This window comes from Amblyraja radiata, chromosome 5 (genome assembly GCF_010909765.2).
Source record: "Amblyraja radiata isolate CabotCenter1 chromosome 5, sAmbRad1.1.pri, whole genome shotgun sequence".
Lineage (NCBI taxonomy): Eukaryota > Metazoa > Chordata > Chondrichthyes > Rajiformes > Rajidae > Amblyraja > Amblyraja radiata.
Window position 1 is genome coordinate 70247586 of NC_045960.1, and position 18939 is coordinate 70266524.

The 18939-nt window shown below is 39.8% G+C and overlaps 1 protein-coding gene across 3 annotated transcripts in view; it reads right to left on the reverse strand.

Annotated features, from left to right (window-relative positions):
- The window catches only part of wdr35 (WD repeat domain 35), a 53956-nt gene extending 37802 nt beyond the window's left edge, over positions 1–16154 (reverse strand). Inside the window, exons 1-10 of one of the 3 annotated variants that reach the window (XM_033021498.1) lie at positions 16072–16095; positions 13308–13425; positions 12337–12408; positions 11229–11321; positions 10628–10756; positions 10013–10146; positions 9423–9588; positions 7640–7785; positions 5629–5754; positions 2456–2641 (exon numbers count right to left, since the gene is read on the reverse strand). In XM_033021498.1, coding sequence (XP_032877389.1) covers positions 2456–2641; positions 5629–5754; positions 7640–7785; positions 9423–9588; positions 10013–10146; positions 10628–10756; positions 11229–11321; positions 12337–12408; positions 13308–13425; positions 16072–16095 — 1194 coding nt within the window. Of the gene's footprint in view, positions 1–2455; positions 2642–5628; positions 5755–7639; positions 7786–9422; positions 9589–10012; positions 10147–10627; positions 10757–11228; positions 11322–12336; positions 12409–13307; positions 13426–16071 lie in introns of all 3 variants that reach the window. The other 2 variants (XM_033021499.1, XM_033021500.1) reach the window with 2 other exon arrangements.
- Positions 16155–18939: the final 2785 nt, after the last annotated feature.

Consider the following 18939-nt stretch of genomic DNA (forward strand, 5'->3'; position numbering starts at 1 on the left):
TATTTTGTGTCTACCTTCGATTTAAACCAGCATCTGCAGTTCTTTCCTACACATTATTGGAATGGTGTCAGATTAGGAAAAGGGGAGGTGCAACGAGATTTGGGTGTCCTTGTACATCAGTCACTACAATACAATACAATACAATACAATTTATTGTAATTTGAGCCTCACTGAAAGTAAGCATGCAGGTACAGCAGGCAGTGAAGAAAGCAAATGGCATGTTGGCCTTCATAGTGAGAAGATTTGAGTATAGGAGCAAGGAGGTCCTACTGCAGTTGTATAGGGCCCTGATGAGACCACAACTGGAGTATTGTGTGCAGTTTTGATCTCCTAATTTGAAGAAGGACTTATTTCTATTAAGATAATGCAGCGTAGGTTCACCAGGTCAATTCCCGGGATGACGAGACTGACATATGATGAAAGAATGGATCGACTGGGCTTATATTCATTGGAATTTAGAAGGATGGAATCTTATAGAAACATATAAAATTCTTAAGGGATTGGACAGGCTAGGTGCAGAATTTTTTTTCCAGATGTTCGGGGAGACCAGAACCAGGGGTCACAGTTTGAGAATAAGAGCTCGGCCACTAAGGACTGATATGAGGAAAATCTTTTTCACCCAGTGAGTTCTCTGCCACAGAAGGAAGTGGAGGCCACTTCACTGGATGTTTTGAGAGAGTTAGATATAGCTCTTAGGGCTAATGGAATCAAAGGATATGGGGAGAAAGCAGGAATAGGGTACTGATTTTGGATGATCAACCATGATCATATTGAATGGCGGTGCTGGCTCGAAGGGCTGAATGGCCTACTCCTGCACCTATTTTCTATGTTTCTATGACCCGTTTCCTCCCTAAACATACCAGGGTGACTGGAAAATTCATTACACTAACGTGTAACTTCTAAAAAATGAATTTAAAATGTATTGAGGTACTGATAGGTGTAAACCCGATGGTCTGGAAATTTGCCAATCGGCACCACCAAGTCACAAGTGCTAGATTAACAAAACTTTACTGCAGCTATCGCATGAAAAGTCGATATTAGTCCTGTCCTTAAATTTTGTTTATGCATCAGGAACATGCATATAGTCATTTAATTCTTTACAGTCTTATCCAATGATTGGTATTGACTGATCTGACTGGCCCAAAGCCAGAATACATGTTCCACTGATGATCCTCATTATGATAGACTAAAACAAAATTCACCAAATCGCTTACCCATATCATATTTTGTGTCAGTTGTGATTAGGGCTCTTTCTACTTTACAAAATAATTATTTAAATAAATCTCTTTATCATTATGTCAGTGCCAGCGAGCATAGCATTTTTGCTGCCCTGCAGTGGAAACTGTTGTAATTTTCTAATTCCCACTTTAAATGTTTTAAGTCGTTGTCAAATAGGGCTAATTAATATATTATAAAAGTCGACCACCTCGAAAAGTATTCTATTTCTCTTCCAAATTCTCATCACCTTTTTCAGTACTGCTCTCCATTGTGGATGGTTTCTGCCCCTTTGTAATGCATTGAGCAAAGGCAGTTAAAACTGTATCAATAGGAATTATCAGGAGGAAACAATTATTGAAAGGATAGGAGTGAATACACCAGACATATGAAAAAGCAATTTGAAAAAGCAATAAATATTGAATAAGCAATAAATATTGAAATTAGCAAGGGAAATATTTAATGAATCAAAGTATAGTAATTTGGTCCCAGCTCCCAAATGCACAGATCAAATAAAAAATAATTATCTGGGTCAAATGAGTACGAGAACATCCAGAAAAAATAATGGTGATCTTGACTTGGACCACTGAGTATGGAACATATGTGGGAACCCCAAAGAAATATGAACGGATAGAGGTACCGCCATGACATTTTCATAAAAATCTTAAAACATCAATGTCAGGCAGTCAGCATCTCCCCCCCCCCCACCCCCAAATAATCCAATAATCCTCACTATCATCGCCAGGATTCTTAAAGAGGATTGAGATATTTTTAGCTCCACAGAAGCTAGGAGTTTAGATATAGCTTGGGAGAGAAATTCCTGATGACCCCATGGTTGGGCACAAGCAGTATACATTATGTATATTTATTTTAATATCTATATTTATACATCCTTTGGGATATTTGAAGCTTGCATTCCTCAGTTTAGAGAATTAACCATTGTCCTATATCTTGCCATTCTCAGCTGTGATTATGACAACACATAACTTTTACTGCAGGAGTACTCTACTTGACTCTTCAAACCTGCAGCACCCTTCCCATTATTTTCTGTATCTCAACAATTTGCTGTTTATTGTGCCACACCTTGCAAAGATTTTCCAGACCACATTTTGAATACACTTTTTTACTTTATGAAGAAATGCCATCTAAACAGTTGATTAAATAGTTCAGTCACAATACTAATGGTCTCCTTTTGAGGGTGCTAAATTTATATATAATGCTAAAAACGATAATTTCTTACCTGAAGAGAACTCTCATCAGCCTTAGTTGCTAAAATACAGAAGTCACCACATGTGGTTATTGAAATCAGACTCTTTACATACTTTATATACTTTTCATTGTTCTTGGTGTCCCAAAAGACTACACAGTATTCCAAGCGATCAGGTCTGGTGTATGCATATACTACTGTGTTGCAACAATAACCCCACTGCCAAAAGATAAAAAGAATCAGTACAATTTCTGAAAACAAACCAGCTTATTATTTAATAAAACTGTGCTGTTTTACCCTCATAAATTATTTTTAAAAGTGCATCAAAAGATTGCATGTGTAATTCTGTTAATCAACTTTTCATCTCTTCAGTTTCTTTATTTTGCATTGTTTGCATTTCTAAATTTATAACATTATGCTTCACATGACTAGTGTAAAAGCATTTGTTACAAGTTTAAATATTCTCAAAAAGCCTCTTAAGTAAGTGTTATTAAAATTCTTCTTCATAAATAAATATCAATCAAATCATTTTCATGCACTAATTTTGACTTTCCTACTATTTCAGCCAATGCAGGCTCGAAGGGCCGAATGGCCTACTCCTGCAACTATTTTCTATGTTTCCTTGACTTCACTTCAGAGATATGGTGTCTTGCTGCAACTCAAGATAGTCTCAACAATGCTTTATGTATTAGTAAATCTCATCTCTCCTTTTAGATAGTCAATTGTGATAATGATAATGAGATTTGAAAACATTAAAAAAGTTAAAAACAAGAACTGCGAATTAAAGACATCTGAAATAAAACAGGAAATGTCAAAAAGCCTGTCTCAATTGGGACTGTTCATTCAAATTGAACAAGGCAGAAAGAAGATGTCTAAATAGGCCTACTCTTCCTTTCTTCTCCCCCCCTCCCCCCCCCCCCCACGCCCACACCCTCACATCAGTCTGAAGAAGGGTTTTGGCCCGAAACGTTGCCTATTTCCTTCGCACCATTGATGCTGCCTCACCCGCTGAGTTTCTCCAGCATTTTTGTCTACCTTCTAAATATTTTGTTTTGGTCAGTCTTATAGAAGGAATCCATTTCAGCAATCGGTTATGCCAAAGGATCTTCTGAGAATATTAAATTCAGTAATCTGTGCATTTTCTTCATTCTCTGTTTGTATTACATTTTGACCTAGAAATTTCCCATTCATCAGCTTTATTAACAAACGTGCAAACATTGTTTTCTAATATAGAACATGATGATTGAGTGTGGAAGAAAATATTAATATCTTTTCTTACTTAATTTTGATTGGAATTGAACAAGGTAACGAAAGGGTGGCAATTGGCATCTCTCGTTGACCAGGTGCAGAAGAGGTTCGTGGGAATCGGCAAAATAAGATTAGACATATAACCTCTTGACTAGGAATGTGTTGAAGGGTGGATAGTTAATGTAAACATGAAATTATAGTTGGAGATAAGGAAGCTTGTTTTCCCCTGTGGGAAGTTACAGTAGACCACCCGCGGCCCCTACCGCTAGTAGCATAGAAATGTTGCAGTAAATGAGGGGTTTATGATTGGCTTGGAAAGGGGATGGTGGCACAGTCTACCTAAAGGCGAGATAGAAGAATGTCAAGATGTCCTTGTATTATGTTTGACGTATTAACCATCTGTTATTGATTAAGATTAACATAAACAAAACTAATGTTATGACTAATGAAATAATTGGTACCCATGTAGTAGATAGTAATAACAGGATAAAGTATATTTTTGTATAGTGTTATCTAACTTAGAACAAAAGTTGTTTACTGCACAGTCTAACTGTCGGCTAAATCTGCTGTGAATTCAGAGAACTGGTGAGCAGTTAACTGCCGCCATCTCTCCATGATATCATGCAATAAAGTCTCTTGAAGCAAACCTGTAAAGTCTCTGCTTTTCATTTTCCTTTAATTTCCCTCTAAATTAATTTCTTCCATATACTTCCATATCCACCAGCCAGAAATTCAGTGAGTACTTCAGAACATGACCTGTACTTGCATGGATCAGTGATTTTGCATCTCAGTTTATACGTAACAATGTTAATCCCTATGGAATGCCTTTTTTAAAGATTATTTCCAGGGGAAATTAATCTGAACAATTCTGGATTGGACCCGTCACTGCGTCAACTCAGTTCAACCAGGTTTTGGCAAAGCTTGTTACTCCACCTAAGTAGAATTTAAATGGGTACAGCTTGAGTCGGTTCTAGCCCAATGCTGGAAAGTCAACAGCAGTCAAGGGCAGCCGTAGGCAATCTCCTTCGCTGACCGGGCATTTTAATTGGCTCATTGGAGTTTTCAGGACCAAGGAAAACCGACCAGTAATTTAAATGCCCGCTAAACTTTATTATAAGTTGTCTGGTTTCTTAAAAGTGCCTCACACTGTGCAGCCATCTTTAACCTTCCTGTTCATCGCGGGTGTGAATTTCAGACAGCGCTCCCCCACTTTCCCTGGCTCCGGCCTTTGCGATGTGTGTGTGTGTGTGTGTGTGTGTGTGTCTGTCTGTCTGTCTGTCTGTCTGTGTGTGTGTGTGTGTGTGTGTGTCTGTCTGTCTGTCTGTGTGTGTGTGTGTGTGTGTGTGTGTGTGCGCGCGCGCGGTTGGTCGATCCAGCCCGCGGTTTCATCGCTGACGGCCGATCTAGCTCGAGGTTTTCCAGGCGAGTACCCTCGAGCTTGAAGGTCGAAGACAGTCGCTGTAAAGTCGTGTCAATGGGACAGGCCCTTAATTATTGTGCCTTGTATTTCCAAGAACACGCTATTGAAAGCAAGTTACTTGAAATTACAAGATCTTGTTTGTCTTATAACTGGCACAAAGTCACTGTAAACTATCTTTTCCAAACGCATATTTGGTTCACTCATTATTTTTCAATTTAATACAGATGAGAATCTTCACTTAATCAGTTCAATGAGAGACTGGTTGACCAAAGGTATTCCATCGTCTCAAATTTTACAAACAAGATTCACAAATAATAAGCTACCTACTCTTTTGTTTTGCAAAATTTGCAAAAGTACTTTGCATCACATATTACCACAATGACTAATACCTCAAAAATATGTCAGCCTCAGCAAAGCAATTGCTTCCTTTTTAATTCTTAACTCCATCAAATGTAAGCATTCTATTTGAAAAAAATAATAAACACCTTGTCTACCTCAAAATGCATTTAAAACATTTTTGAGAGTCAAGAGGTTCTACCTTGTAATCGGGTCTAATGTTGGCAAAATAGATAAACGAATCCACAGCAAGTGCGATTCTTAGCCCTCCTCCCTCCCACGATGCTGCGTACATCTGTTTGCCAGGAACTTTTAATGTACGCAAATGCTTAAAGAAATGGGAAAGAGGAAAATAAGTTAAGAATTATACCATTCCTCAAATTTCAGGGAGGCATTTTTCTTCTGAGAATTATGTCCATCTGAGTTATTTTGTATACAATATATCTGAGTGAGAAGCTTTTTCAAGGTCTAAAGAAGCATGTTTCACCTGACAAACTTCTTTATTTCCTTTCTGAATCTCCACCACACTTCTAATCCTTCACATTTTAACTACATCTTTAAAAACCCAGATCTAAGTTTCACTTCCTTTATACACCACAAAGTAAGGGTGCCCAAACCTTTCCATTATGGCTACTTTCAAGTTGGGACAGTGGTATCAAATGAAATTGCTACGAGCACCTTAGTATACATGTCACGATAGTGCACAGAGATCACTGAGTATATACAATGACATGAAGACAGACAGAAAATGCTGGAGTAACTCAGCGGGTCAGGCAGCATCTCTGGAGAAAATGGATAGGTGATGTTTCGGATCACCTATCCATTTCACCTGATCGGCTGAGTTACTCCTGAATTTTGTGTCTATCTTTGATATAAACCAGCATCTGCAATTCCTTGTCACTGGGTTTGTCGGATCTAGGCAAACATCTATAGTATATTCAAGGCCGACAGGTGATGCAGGGTTTCATCACTGAAGCAGGTCTTAACCAGCTTTACTTAAAGGTCAACAACCAATCTATTGGACTCAAATAATTTTGTCACCCTCCAGCTCACAGCCTTCTTTAAATTTCCACTTCTTCTTCTTGCGTATGGCGTGCGCAGCCTAAAGTTGTAGGACAACTTGTTCTATTTGATGTTATTTGATTGTGCACGCCAGATTGATTGCATTCGTTGAAACAGGGCGGACCACGTGAAGGTTGCAATCTCCCATCCCAAATTTCCACTGTTACTGATTGATAGCATACTCTATCCCTCTCAATTATCTGCCTGATCTCATCCAGTATCTGCTGTATCTCTCCTTCTTACTTCCAACACCGTCTTCCCCATTCTCTAACACCCATAATCTATCTGAACACCTCATTCAATTTCTTCCCCTTCCAATGACCCAACCCATCCTCCCACATAGTCTTCACTTCCACTGCAAAAAAAAACAGTATTATAGATCAATATAATGGGTTATGTTGCCACGGTTGTTGTGTAAGGTGGAATATGCCTCCAGCAGGCCACACTAGGAATTGCAGTAGATCAAATCTAACTCAAAGACCTTTGTCTGATTGTGAAAACATTTCACACCCAATCACTTGAGATCCTGGTCTTTTTAATTAAATATAGAAGAGGATTTTTATATTAATGAATTAATTGTCATTTGACAGATTATTTATTTAGTTTACAGTAATTTCATTAATCCAGCACTGTTGGAATGCTGTGGTGCCAGACTAGGAGATTTTCTGGACTATTAGATGTTACTCATGTTAATACCTACTAATAGACATATTTATTTCATTTTATTTTTATGTTGTAAAACATTAAAATATACTTTTCAGTTTTAAAATGAATGAAGAAACTGAGCATGGTGATTTTTAGTGAAATTTTGAAGCTGGCGAGTTTCAGCTTGTCTTTCAGTGGGTTTCTGACCTCCTGTGACCTGTAGCCTATTACCCAGCATATTAGTCTGGACTCTTGGTTTCATACCACATCCGACTTGCACTCCAGAGCCTTCCCTGCATGCTGAAAGCCAAACACTGGAATAAGGAGTGACCCAGTAAAACTCACTGGACTTTCTAAACAATCAGAAAATAGATTAATGGAATTTTATGGCAATTTAATGGAATTTTCCGAACAGACATTGTCTTTTTCTAAATGACCAGTTCTTTCTTAAATAGGTAACTATAAGTTTCACCAAATAAAATAATGATAAAGAGAAAAGTTCTCACCTCACCAAAAGGAGTATAGAACTGCACAACATTGATCTGCTTGTCTTGACCAGGAGACATTTGGGAACCAGCCACAGCCAACACACTCCCACAATAGTTCCACTGAATGCCAACCACATTTATACCAGTATCAAGCAGGACAGGATCTGGTAGGGAAAAAATCACAAAATTCCATTATCCACACTATATACAGGATAGAGAATCCACCCAAGCTGCAATCAGGAAATTGCAAGCAAAGTTACTCTCTTTGAAATACAGTTCAAGTTTCCAATGAGATGCATTAGAAAACTACATATGTAAAATCTAATGCTGAAATAAGACAATTACACATTGCAGTTCCGTGATTCCCCCCCCCCCTCCCCCCCCCCCCCATTATGTTGCACAACAATGCAACAATGTATACACCTTAAAATAAGCATTCTTCTGTGAAATCATTGAAAATGACCAGGTTGAGTTGGTTTGAAGAAATATTTAGCCATTCAGTCATTTGTAGGTGTACACCAGTTAGTGTCTTGTTTTAGAAGGAACTGCTGATGCCGGAAAATTGTAGGTAGACAAAAATGCCGGAGAAACTCAGTGGGTGAGGCAGCATCTATGGAGCGAAGGAAGGAAAAGGCGGAGACAGTGGGCTGAGGGAGAGCTGGGAAGGGGAGGAGAAAGCAGGGACTACCTGAAATTGGAGAAGCCAATGTTCATACCACTGGGGTGTAAACTGCCCAAGCGAAATATGAGGCGCTGCTCCTCCAATTTACGGTGGACCTCACTCTGGCCATGAAGGAGGCCCAGAACAGAAAGGTCGGATTTGGAATGGGAGGGGGATTTGAAGTGCTGAGCCACCGGGGGATCAGGTTGGTTATTGCGAACCGAGCGTTGGTGTTGGGCGAAGCAATCGACAAGCCCACGCTTGGTCTCACCGATGTGGAGCAGCTGACACCTAGAGCAGCGGATGCAATAGATGAGGTTGGAGGAGGTGCCGCACCTGGAAAAACTGCTTGGGTCCTTGAATGGACTCAAGGGGGGAGGTAAAGCGACAAGTGTAGCATTTCCCGCGGTTGCAAGGGAAAGTGCAATGGGAGAGGGTGGTTTGGGTGGGAAGGGATGAATTGACCAGGGAGTTACGGAGGGAGCGGTCTCCGCGGAAAGCAGACAGGGAAGGAGATGGGAAGATGTGGCCAGTGGTGGTATCCCGTTGGAGGTGGCGAAAATGTCGGAGGATTATTTGTTGTATGTGACGGCTGGTAGGGTGGAAGGTGAGGACAAGGGGGACTCTGCCCTTGTTACGTGTGGGGGGATGGGGAGTAAGAGCAGAGTTACGGGATATAGAAGAGATCCTGGGGAGAGCCTCATCTATAATAGAAGAGGGGAACCCCCGTTCCCTGAAGAATGAGGACATCTCCGATGCCCTCATTTGGAACACCTCATCCTGGGTGCAGATGCAGCGGAGGCGGAGGAATTGGGAGTAGGGGATGGAGTCCTTACAGGAAGCAGGGTGGGAAGAAGTGTAGTCCAGATAGCCATGGGAGTCAGTGGGTTTATAGTAGATGTCGGTCAGAGATACGGACAGAGAGGAAAATGACACTTGTTAGCCTGACAGTGGCATGGGGAATCATGTTCATTCTAGTACAGTACTTTAGGACACAATAGATCTCCAACCCCAAAAATGCTGTGGCTATGGGGAAGCATGGGGTGTGGAATGTATTCACCACCTCATCCAGCAGGTAGACAGAGAAGGCTAGGCCAACAGAGTTTGTATCCATCCCAACTTATGCGTGATTGTACTTACTCTCATCGTGCTCATGGCGCATTATCTGACAACGACCATTGTCTAAACAGATCGCCAAGCAGGGACAATCTGGTTCAACGTAGCCTTCCGTTCCAGAATACCAATGGATACCAACAATACTGACGGCACCAGTGACATTAATAAGGCATTGGAGTAAAAGCTTCACCTAAAAGTTTAAAGATATATTGAATACATTGGTATCAGATTACAGATGTACAAGGAAAGCATAAATAATTACAATATGAAAATCCTCTCAAATTTTGCTGTAGCGCAAATTAAATTGATATATTTTGCAATTGTACTCGTCTATGTGAATAATATAATATCTGCAGTAGCTGAATTGCAAATTTTAAAATGGAATATTCCTTAATAGGACAAAATATAAATTATGTTTCACCCATTTACACAAAATAAAGCCCTCTTGACAGTATATTCTGCCAATCTGAATGATCCTAAAATATTACAAATGATTAAAAATATATGTAGCACATTTAGAATTCAACCTATGAAAATTGAATAAACCAAGTAGGTCTATAAAAATGTCAACAACATTTAATAATTGAAGGAATCATAAAAAGTAGTTAACGTACAATAAAATTGCCTTGGCTGTCATAGATGTGTATTTCTCCATTAGCCATGCCAAATATAAGAACCTTGCTGTCTGGTGACCAGGCAACTTGACTGAGTTGGAGGCCCTTCAATTCCTTACCCCAGATTCGGTTACCTAAGAAAGCACAGAAATTTTTTACCCATCATTAAGAAAAAGTTAAGCAATGAGATGCTCTTGAAATTATTAAAAACAAACTTTAATATCAAAGATAAATAAAAATGTATATCTCCTTGCAGTTAGTGCTATATATATATGTAGGTTGGCTGCCCCTATGGATCCAATGATGACGATGACTAACATTCTTTCACATGTCTAATGCCGGTATGCAAAGCCAAAGTTCTTACCATAGTTGCAAAAAATGCCAACATTTATAATACATCAAAGTATTTTGAGAATAATTATGTGCTTATTTTCTTATTTAATGTTGGTTCATTATATAAGTAATATGTATTAACTGACAAATTAATTAACCAATATCTATTGCACCTTTATTCTAAAATGAAGAGTTTAAATGAAAATACATTATCCATGAGAAATCATCAGATAAATATATATTAAAATCTTTTACATTTTCTTTGTATAAAAAATACATTACCATCCACAGAACCCACAATGACAGCACCATCTTCATACACGATGCAGATTTTCTGTCCATCAACATTCCAACTCATACCACGAACAACAGATTTATTCCTATTGTTGATCATTTCCTCATACCAAGAACCTGAAATCAATTCACAAGGTCTACTTTCAAAATGTCAATAACAGTAAAGAAAAACTAGGAAACTGCTGCAATGGGCACCATCCAATATATAATATCAATCATATAATATTGCTCCTTGTTCGACATTTTCTTCCAAATTTTAAATATGCATTGTGTTTTTATTCATTTATTTGACTGCAGACCCGACTTGATCCATTGATATGGGATAATTTGGACTTGTCTATTGCATGTTATTTTTATTGTTTATCACACATGTAGCCAGTACTGCAACATCACTGTGTTGACACCTCAATTACTTTTTAGGGATTCCTGCTATGGTTCCTGACAAGATTCTCCTGTGCTTATTAATCAAACCAAAGTTGACATCTGATTTGATTATAGCACTTTATGAAAATTAGTTTAGAATGCTTACAATACGTACCTGTAATCATTCCAGAGTCAATCTAGGGAACCAAAAGAAAAGTTAACTGACCTTTATACAGCATCCACACAATAATAAGACCATTCTGGTCGCTTGTTGTCAATTTCTGGTACTGCTCATTCCAAGTCACCACTTGTACAGCACCTAACAACAGAGTGTAATTACTTTAACAGTCCAACCAAAGATAATTTTCAACCAAAATCTTCATTACTCAGGAATTTAAAAAAATGATCATTTATATTAAAATAAACCTTATTAAAATCTTTTAAATTAGTAACTAGATATAGTGAATAGAAACAAAAGAACAGTGAAGGCAGTATTTGGCAGGTTTGCCTTCATCAATCAGACTCTTGACTACAGGAGTTGGGACGTCATGTTGCAACTATACAAGTCAATAGCAAGGCCACATTTGGAGTATTGTAGTATTGTGTGCATTTCTGGTCGCCTAGTTATAAGAATATAATTAAGTTGGAAAGGGTGCAGTAAAGGTGCATAAGGATGTTACCCAGACTGGATGGTGTGTGTTATAAGGAGAGAGAGTGGGTAAGCTGGGAACTTTTCCCCTGGAACATGGGTGATTGAGGGACAACCTTCTAGAGTGCATAAATCTGGAGGGGTGTTGATAAGGTGGAGAGATACAGCCTCTTTCTCAGGGTAGGGGTGTCTAAAACTAAAAGCCATATTCATAATTAAGTCAAAAAATCTACCAGAGAAAGACTCAATACTACAAGCAAACTATCGATTGTACCCGTCAAATTTAAAAAACATTATTTTCTCATTACAAAAATAAAGTAACAGGTAACGTGATCATTTATATGGAATTGAATTAGAACTAAGTTAGGAATGATGTGCCAAATATCTTAAAAAGTATACCCATTACTTTTTTATGTCCACTTTATTGCTGCTGACCATTATAAACAACTGCAACAGTTATAAAACTATAATGTCCATTAGTGCAACAGTTTGGAGTGTACTACAAAATAAAACAATAGTTTAAAATTGGCATCAACACTGGCAAATCAATTAATTTTGGTTTTACATTCTAACAGTTTTGCAGAACTTAAAATGTTATTTTATAAACAGCCAACAAGTGAGAACTATACATTCTATACCAAGCTTTCATTTTTCACCAATTATATGGAATAAAAAGAAAACTTACCACTGTGTCCTTCTAATGCCTGATTCATAGAAAGGTTGCTAGGTGCTGCCAATCCTTTTAGTCTTGTGTCATCTACAGAAACCCATAATGGCTAAATTAGAAACCAAATGCCATTTCATACTACTATTTTAGGTGGCTGTAAATGGAGTTATACAATGAGATAATAGGAGTAGACTATGAGAATCAAGAGCAGACTAGAAGCATTCAAATGGATCAAAAGTGCCAAGTGCGTTCTCTCTCCTTTTATTTCTCTCCGAACCACAATTGTCTGTGATTTCCTCTCTGGAGTCAAACTGAAAATTAGACCTAAAAATTATTCTGTTCTCAGATCCACTCTCCCACATTACACAGATTTTCTGTGTATAATATTGACACATACCCTAATCAACAATGATCCAAAGCAGCCACTAAATTCGTACTGTGTATATAACACATACATAGTCATAATGCAACCAATGCTGGGAGTGTATATTCTAGTAGATGTTCATTGCACCCAAAAATATACGAAACTGCCTCAATTTTCCAAAAGCAAATAACTGCAGATTCTGGAAATCTAAAATAAAACAGAAAGTACCAGAAATACGCAGCAAAACAGGCAGCACCCATGAAGAAACAATACTACAATTTCAACTTGGTGATCTTTCATCCAAACTGTCAAGAATCAAAATGAATGTTGAAATGAAAGGTAATTGCGCTGAAAGCTTCCTTAATTTATCTTTTCATAAACTGCTGAGTATTTCCAACATTTCCTATATTTATTTCGAGCCCAATTTCTTTTCTTACAATCCAAACCTTGACTTTTAAGTGAAACAACTCTTTTCATGCTGAAAAGGTAGATCACTTGAACACCAAATTAGTTTTGTCTCTAGATACATTTTCCACACACATTTAAGAGATCATAAAATGATTGTGAATAACAAGATTCTTTCAAAATGTTATTGCACGCTACTTGGCTTTCAAATTTTCCCTACCTGTCTGTGTTTCAAGCTTCAGCACTTTTAAGAGACCATCTTCACCACCACAGGCAATAAATCCTTGGTCTTTATTCCAGGAAACACATCTCAATTGAATGTTACTTGGAATGGCAATCTGAATGAAATACAAAAAGTGGAACATTGTACAATAAATTAGATTGGCATGGATTAAATAAAGTAATCAAATTACTGCAGGTGCTGCCATCATATGCTGATGAGCACCAGGGCCCTCTCACTCACCATCTTTAAACTTGCTGACCTACTTTGGTTCTTTGTTGCCCCAACTCTGAAGTTAAAACGCTCATGTTGGTCTCCACTTCACATCAACCTTGATTTTCAACATTACCCAGCCATTTATCTATTCCTGCAATGTTTACTTTTCCAACTCACCTGTCAGTAAAATAACTTTCTGACAAATAATGTCACATGGTTTTAAACTCTTCTCAAATTTTGCCAATTTAGGGTGGCATGGTGGCACAGCGGTAGAGATGCTGCCTTACAGCATTAGGGACCCAGGTTCGATCCTGACTACGGGTGTTGTTTGTACGGTGTTTGTATGTTCTCTCTGTGATCGTGTGGGTTTCCCTGGGATCTCCGGTTTCCACCCACACTCCAAAGCCGTAGAGGTTTGTAGGTTAATTGGCTTGGTATAATTGTATAAATTGTCCCTAGTGTGTAGGATAGTGTTCATGTGAGAGGATTAGGTTTCGTGCTATATTCCGAAACTTAACAAAATCCTATTATCTATCTTTCTTTGTCTTTAAAAGCCTTCTTAGAAGTTATTTTCCAAAGTTTTCAGTCACTTCTTTTAATTGTGGTTTAGCAATAAATTCAGAATCTGAATCAGTCTGAAGAAGGATCTCGACCCGAAACGTCACCCATTCCTTCTCTCCAGAGATGATGCCTGTCCTCCTGAGTTACTCCAGCATTTTGTGTCTACCTTTGATTTAAACCAGCATCTGCAGTTCTTTCCTACACAAATTCAGAATATACATTCAAGCAAAAGTCAAGAGAGTTTATTGTCATGTGTCCCAGATAGGACAGTGAAATTCTTGCTTTGCTTCAGCACAACAGAATATAGTAGGCATGAATACAGAACATATCAGTGAGTCCATATACTATTATATAAATATATACACACATCAACAAATAAGCAGATAAAGTGCAAATAAACAGATAATGGTCTATTAATGTTCAGAGATTTGTTTCAGTTGAGTTTAATAGCCTGATGGCTGTGGGAAAGTGGTTATTTCTGAACCTGGACGTTGCAGTCTTCAGGCTCCTGTACCTTCTACCTGAAGGTAGCGCGGAGATGAGTGTGTGGCCAGGATGGTGTGGGTCCTTGATGATGCTGCCAGCCTTTTTGAGGCAGCGACTGCGATAGATCCCCTCGATAGTAGGGAGGTCAGAGCCGATGATGGACTGGGCAGTGTTTACTACTTTTTGTAGTCTTTTCCGCTCCTGGGCGCTCAAGTTGCCGAACCAAGCCACAATGCAACCGGTCAGCATGCTCTCTACTGTGCACCTGTAGAAGTTAGAGAGAGTCCTCCTTGACATACCGACCCTCCGTAATCTTCTCAGGAAGTAGAGTCGCTGATGTGCTTTCTTGATAATTGCATCAGTGTTCTCGGACCAGGAGAGATCCTCAGAATATTGCTGTGATTCTGACTGGTACTGCCAAAAACAGGACATCCAGCCAAGTATTTATAGGAAAGGGATTGGAATTTATTTCGTCTTAACTGCACTTCAAGCCTGAAGTCCAACTAACATGATAGTGTAGTTGACATGGGCGAGTTGGGCCAAAGGGACTGCTTCATGTTATGACTCTTACAGGTTTCATTTGCAAATAAAAATTACAATGAAAGAAAAAAAATTTCTCCAAAACCATACACAGCAAGCCATCAACGCATTGTACATCTTTTTCAAACCGTGTTTACTTCTTCCTGCACGTTTCTAAGTTTCTTTGGCTGCTCATACCCAGTAAACATCTACCCAATCAAGCAAGATTTTGTCAGTTTAACGGGGCGAGGTAAGAGAAATCGGTCGACAGATGAAGAGGAACAATCATAATGTATTCTATTGTGTAGGGAGGAACTCCAGATGCTGGTTTAAACCAAAGATCACAAAATTGTGGAGGGAACTCAGCGGGTCAGGCAGCATCTCTGGAGAAAAGGAATAGGTGATGTTTGGGATGAGACCCTTATTTCAACATATTATCAACTGATAATGTCTCATATTGTTGAATTTGAGAGTTGTTTATAAACTTGAACAATGCCCACTCTCGAGGTAAGGATACTACGACCAAGACTGTCTTAGGGTTTCGATCCGAAACGTCACCCATTCATAAAGTAGACACAAAATCCTGGAGTAACTAACTCAGCGGGACAGGCGAGCATCCCTGGAGAGAAGGAATGGGTCACACATTCCTTCTCTCCAGAGATGCTGCCTATCTTCGGTGTACGCCAGCATCTGGATTTCTTCCTACACGGTTTCACGAATTGCATTTCAAAGTAACTCCGAAAACATAAACAGCCCGGTGACTCTGAGAAACAGGCTGGGTGGGCGGAGTGTCGGCAGTGGGCATGCGCTGCTCTCCCCGCACCTCGCCCGTCCCCCGGGACTGTCGCCGCCGCCGCCGCTTGTCCGCGTCCCCCGGGACTGTCGCCGCCGCTTGTCCGCGTTCTGCAACAGCCCCGTCTTGTCCGTGTCCCGTCCCGCAGCTTCAATCTAGCCTGTCGGACAACAGCGGCGGCAGCCTTACCTTCTTGCACAAATAGATAAACATGGTGGCGCTCCTCGATCACCGGCCGCGCCTGTCGTCGCTAGGCCGCGTCTCCTGGCAACCACGGCCGACCAATCACCGCCCAGCGGCTCGCTGTTGTCCAGCCAATCAAAGGATGAGGAGGTAGGAGGCTTCTGGCCAACCGGCGGGCAGCATGTTTGCCATCATTCTGTCCATGGGCTGAAGGGCCTGTTTCCACACTGTATCACTCCATGTGGCATTGGTTTGTCATGGAGTGATACAGTGTGGAAACAGGCCCTTCAGCCCAACTTGCCCACGCCAGCCAACATGTCCCAGCTACACTAGTCCCACCTGCCTGCGCTTGGTCCATATCCCTCCAAACCTGTCCTATCCATGTACCTGCCCAAATGTTTCTTAAATGATGGGATAGTCCCAGCTTCAACAGCTTGTTCCATACACCCACCACCCTTTGTGTGAAAAAGTTACCCTTCGGATTCCTATTAAATCGTTTCCCCTTCACCTTGAACCTATGTCCTCTGGTCCTCAATTCCCTTACTCTGGGCAAAAGACTGTGCATCTACCCGATCTATTCCTCTCATGATTTTGTACACCTCTATAAGATCTCCCCTCATCGTCCTGCGCTCCGAGGAATAGAGACCCAGCCTACTCAACCTCTCCCTGTAGCTTACAGCCTCTAGTCCTGGCAACATCCTCGTAAGTCTTTTCTGAACCCTTTCAAGCTTTGCAATATCTTTCCTATAACATGGTGCCGAGTATCTTTTCCATTTTTCAACTTGAAATTGTGCAATCTGGTGCATACTGTAGTAAGTCTTTTAACTTACACTTGAATGCAACATTTATGCTTCAAATTGTATTAGGTATGAATAAGATTAGGCTAAAGTACATTCCTAATTACATTCCACAGTAGAGCCAGGCTCTGATCAACAGCACATGAATGACCTTAGTATATTCATGTATGGAAATCAGATTATAATTTATGCTGTTATGCATATATATATAGAGAAATAAAAACATAGAAACAAGGTAAGAGGAGTCAGACTTCCATCACTGTTCTGCACAAATAAATCAATCAACCTTACCCTTTGACTATAGAAACAAGACAAAGATAATGCCACATATTCAACCGTATATGGTTAAATGAAATTAAGATATATATGTAAAACATATATATGGAAACAGGCCCTTCAGCCCACCAAGTCCACACCGACCAGCAATCTACCATACACCAGTTGTGTCCTACAGCGAGATTTAGGCCATTTGGAAGAGTGGGCTGAAAGATGGCAGATGGAGTTTAATGTTGATAAGTGTGAGTGCTACATCTTGGCAGGACAAATCAAAATAGGACGTACATGGTAAATGGTAGCGAATTGAGGAATGCAGTTGAACAGAGGGAATAACTGTGCATAGTTCCCTGAAGGTGGAATCTCATGTATATAGGGTGGTAAAGAAAGCTTTTGGTGTGCTGGCCTTTATAAATCAGAGCATTGAGTATAGAAGTTGGGATGTAATGTTAAAATTGTACAAGGCATTGGTGAGGCCAATTCTGGAGTATGGTGTCCAATTTTGGTCGCCAAATTATAGGAAAGATGTCAACAAAATAGAGTACAGAGGAGATTTACGAGAATGTTGCCTGGGTTTCAACACCTAAGTTACAGAGAAAGGTTGAACAAGTTAGGTCTTTATTCTTTGGAGTGCAGAAGGTTAAGGGGGACTTGATAGAGGTCTTTAAAATTATGAGAGGGATAGACAGAGTTGACGTGGATAAGCTTTTTCCATTGAGAGTAGGGAAGATTCAAACAAGAGGACATGATTTGAGAATTAAGGGACAAAGGTTTAGGGGTAACATGAGGGGAAACTTACTCAGAGAGTGGTAGCTGTGTGGAATGAACTTCCAGTGGAAGTGGTGGAGGTAGGTTTGATTTTATCATTTAAAAATAAATTGGATAGGTATATGGATGGGAAAGGAATGGAGGTTTATGGTCTCAGTGCAGGTAGATGGGACTAGGTGAGCGTAAGTGTTCGGCACGGACTAGAAGGGCCGAGATGGCCTGTTTCCGTGCTCTAATTGTTATATGGGTATATTATATGGTGACATGCCAGGGACAATTAACCTACAGAAGTCAATTAACCTACAAATCTGCACTTCTTTCGGATGTGGGAGAAACCAGAATATCCAGAGAAAACCATGTGGTCATAAGGTGAATGTACAAATACTGTACAGACAGCACCCGTAGTCAGGATCCAATCTGGGTCTGTGGTGCTGCAAGACATCAACTCTACCGCTGTGCCACCGTGCCACTCCATTAAATTATTTTTTCTGTAATATATTATGGTGTTTTATTATGGTGTCATGTCAATAAAGATCAACACATGATTCTCCTTTCTGCCCTTAAGGGGCTGTCCCACTGCGGCGACCTAATTGGTGAGTTTAGAAGAGTTCAGGAGAGTTTGAAAAAATGTCATGTTGAAGACCTCCTTCGACCATGTTGAAGCTTGATCCCTGGGATGGCAGGACTGTCATATGAGGAAAGATTGAAAAGACTAGGCTTGTATTCACTGGAGTTTAGAAGGATGAGGGGGATCTTATAGAAACATATAAAATTATAAAAGGACTGGACAAGCTAGATGCAGGAAAAATGTTCCCAATGTTGGGTGAGTCCAGAACCATGAGCCACAGTCTTAGAATAAAGGGGAGGCCAAAGAAAAAACGTTTTCACCCAGAGAGTTGTGAATTTGTGGAATCCCCTGCAGTGGAGGACAAATCACTGGATGGATTTAAGAGAGAGTTGGATAGATCTTTAGGGGCTAGTGAAATCATGGGATATGGGGAGAAGGCAGGCACGGGTTATTGATTGGGGACGATCA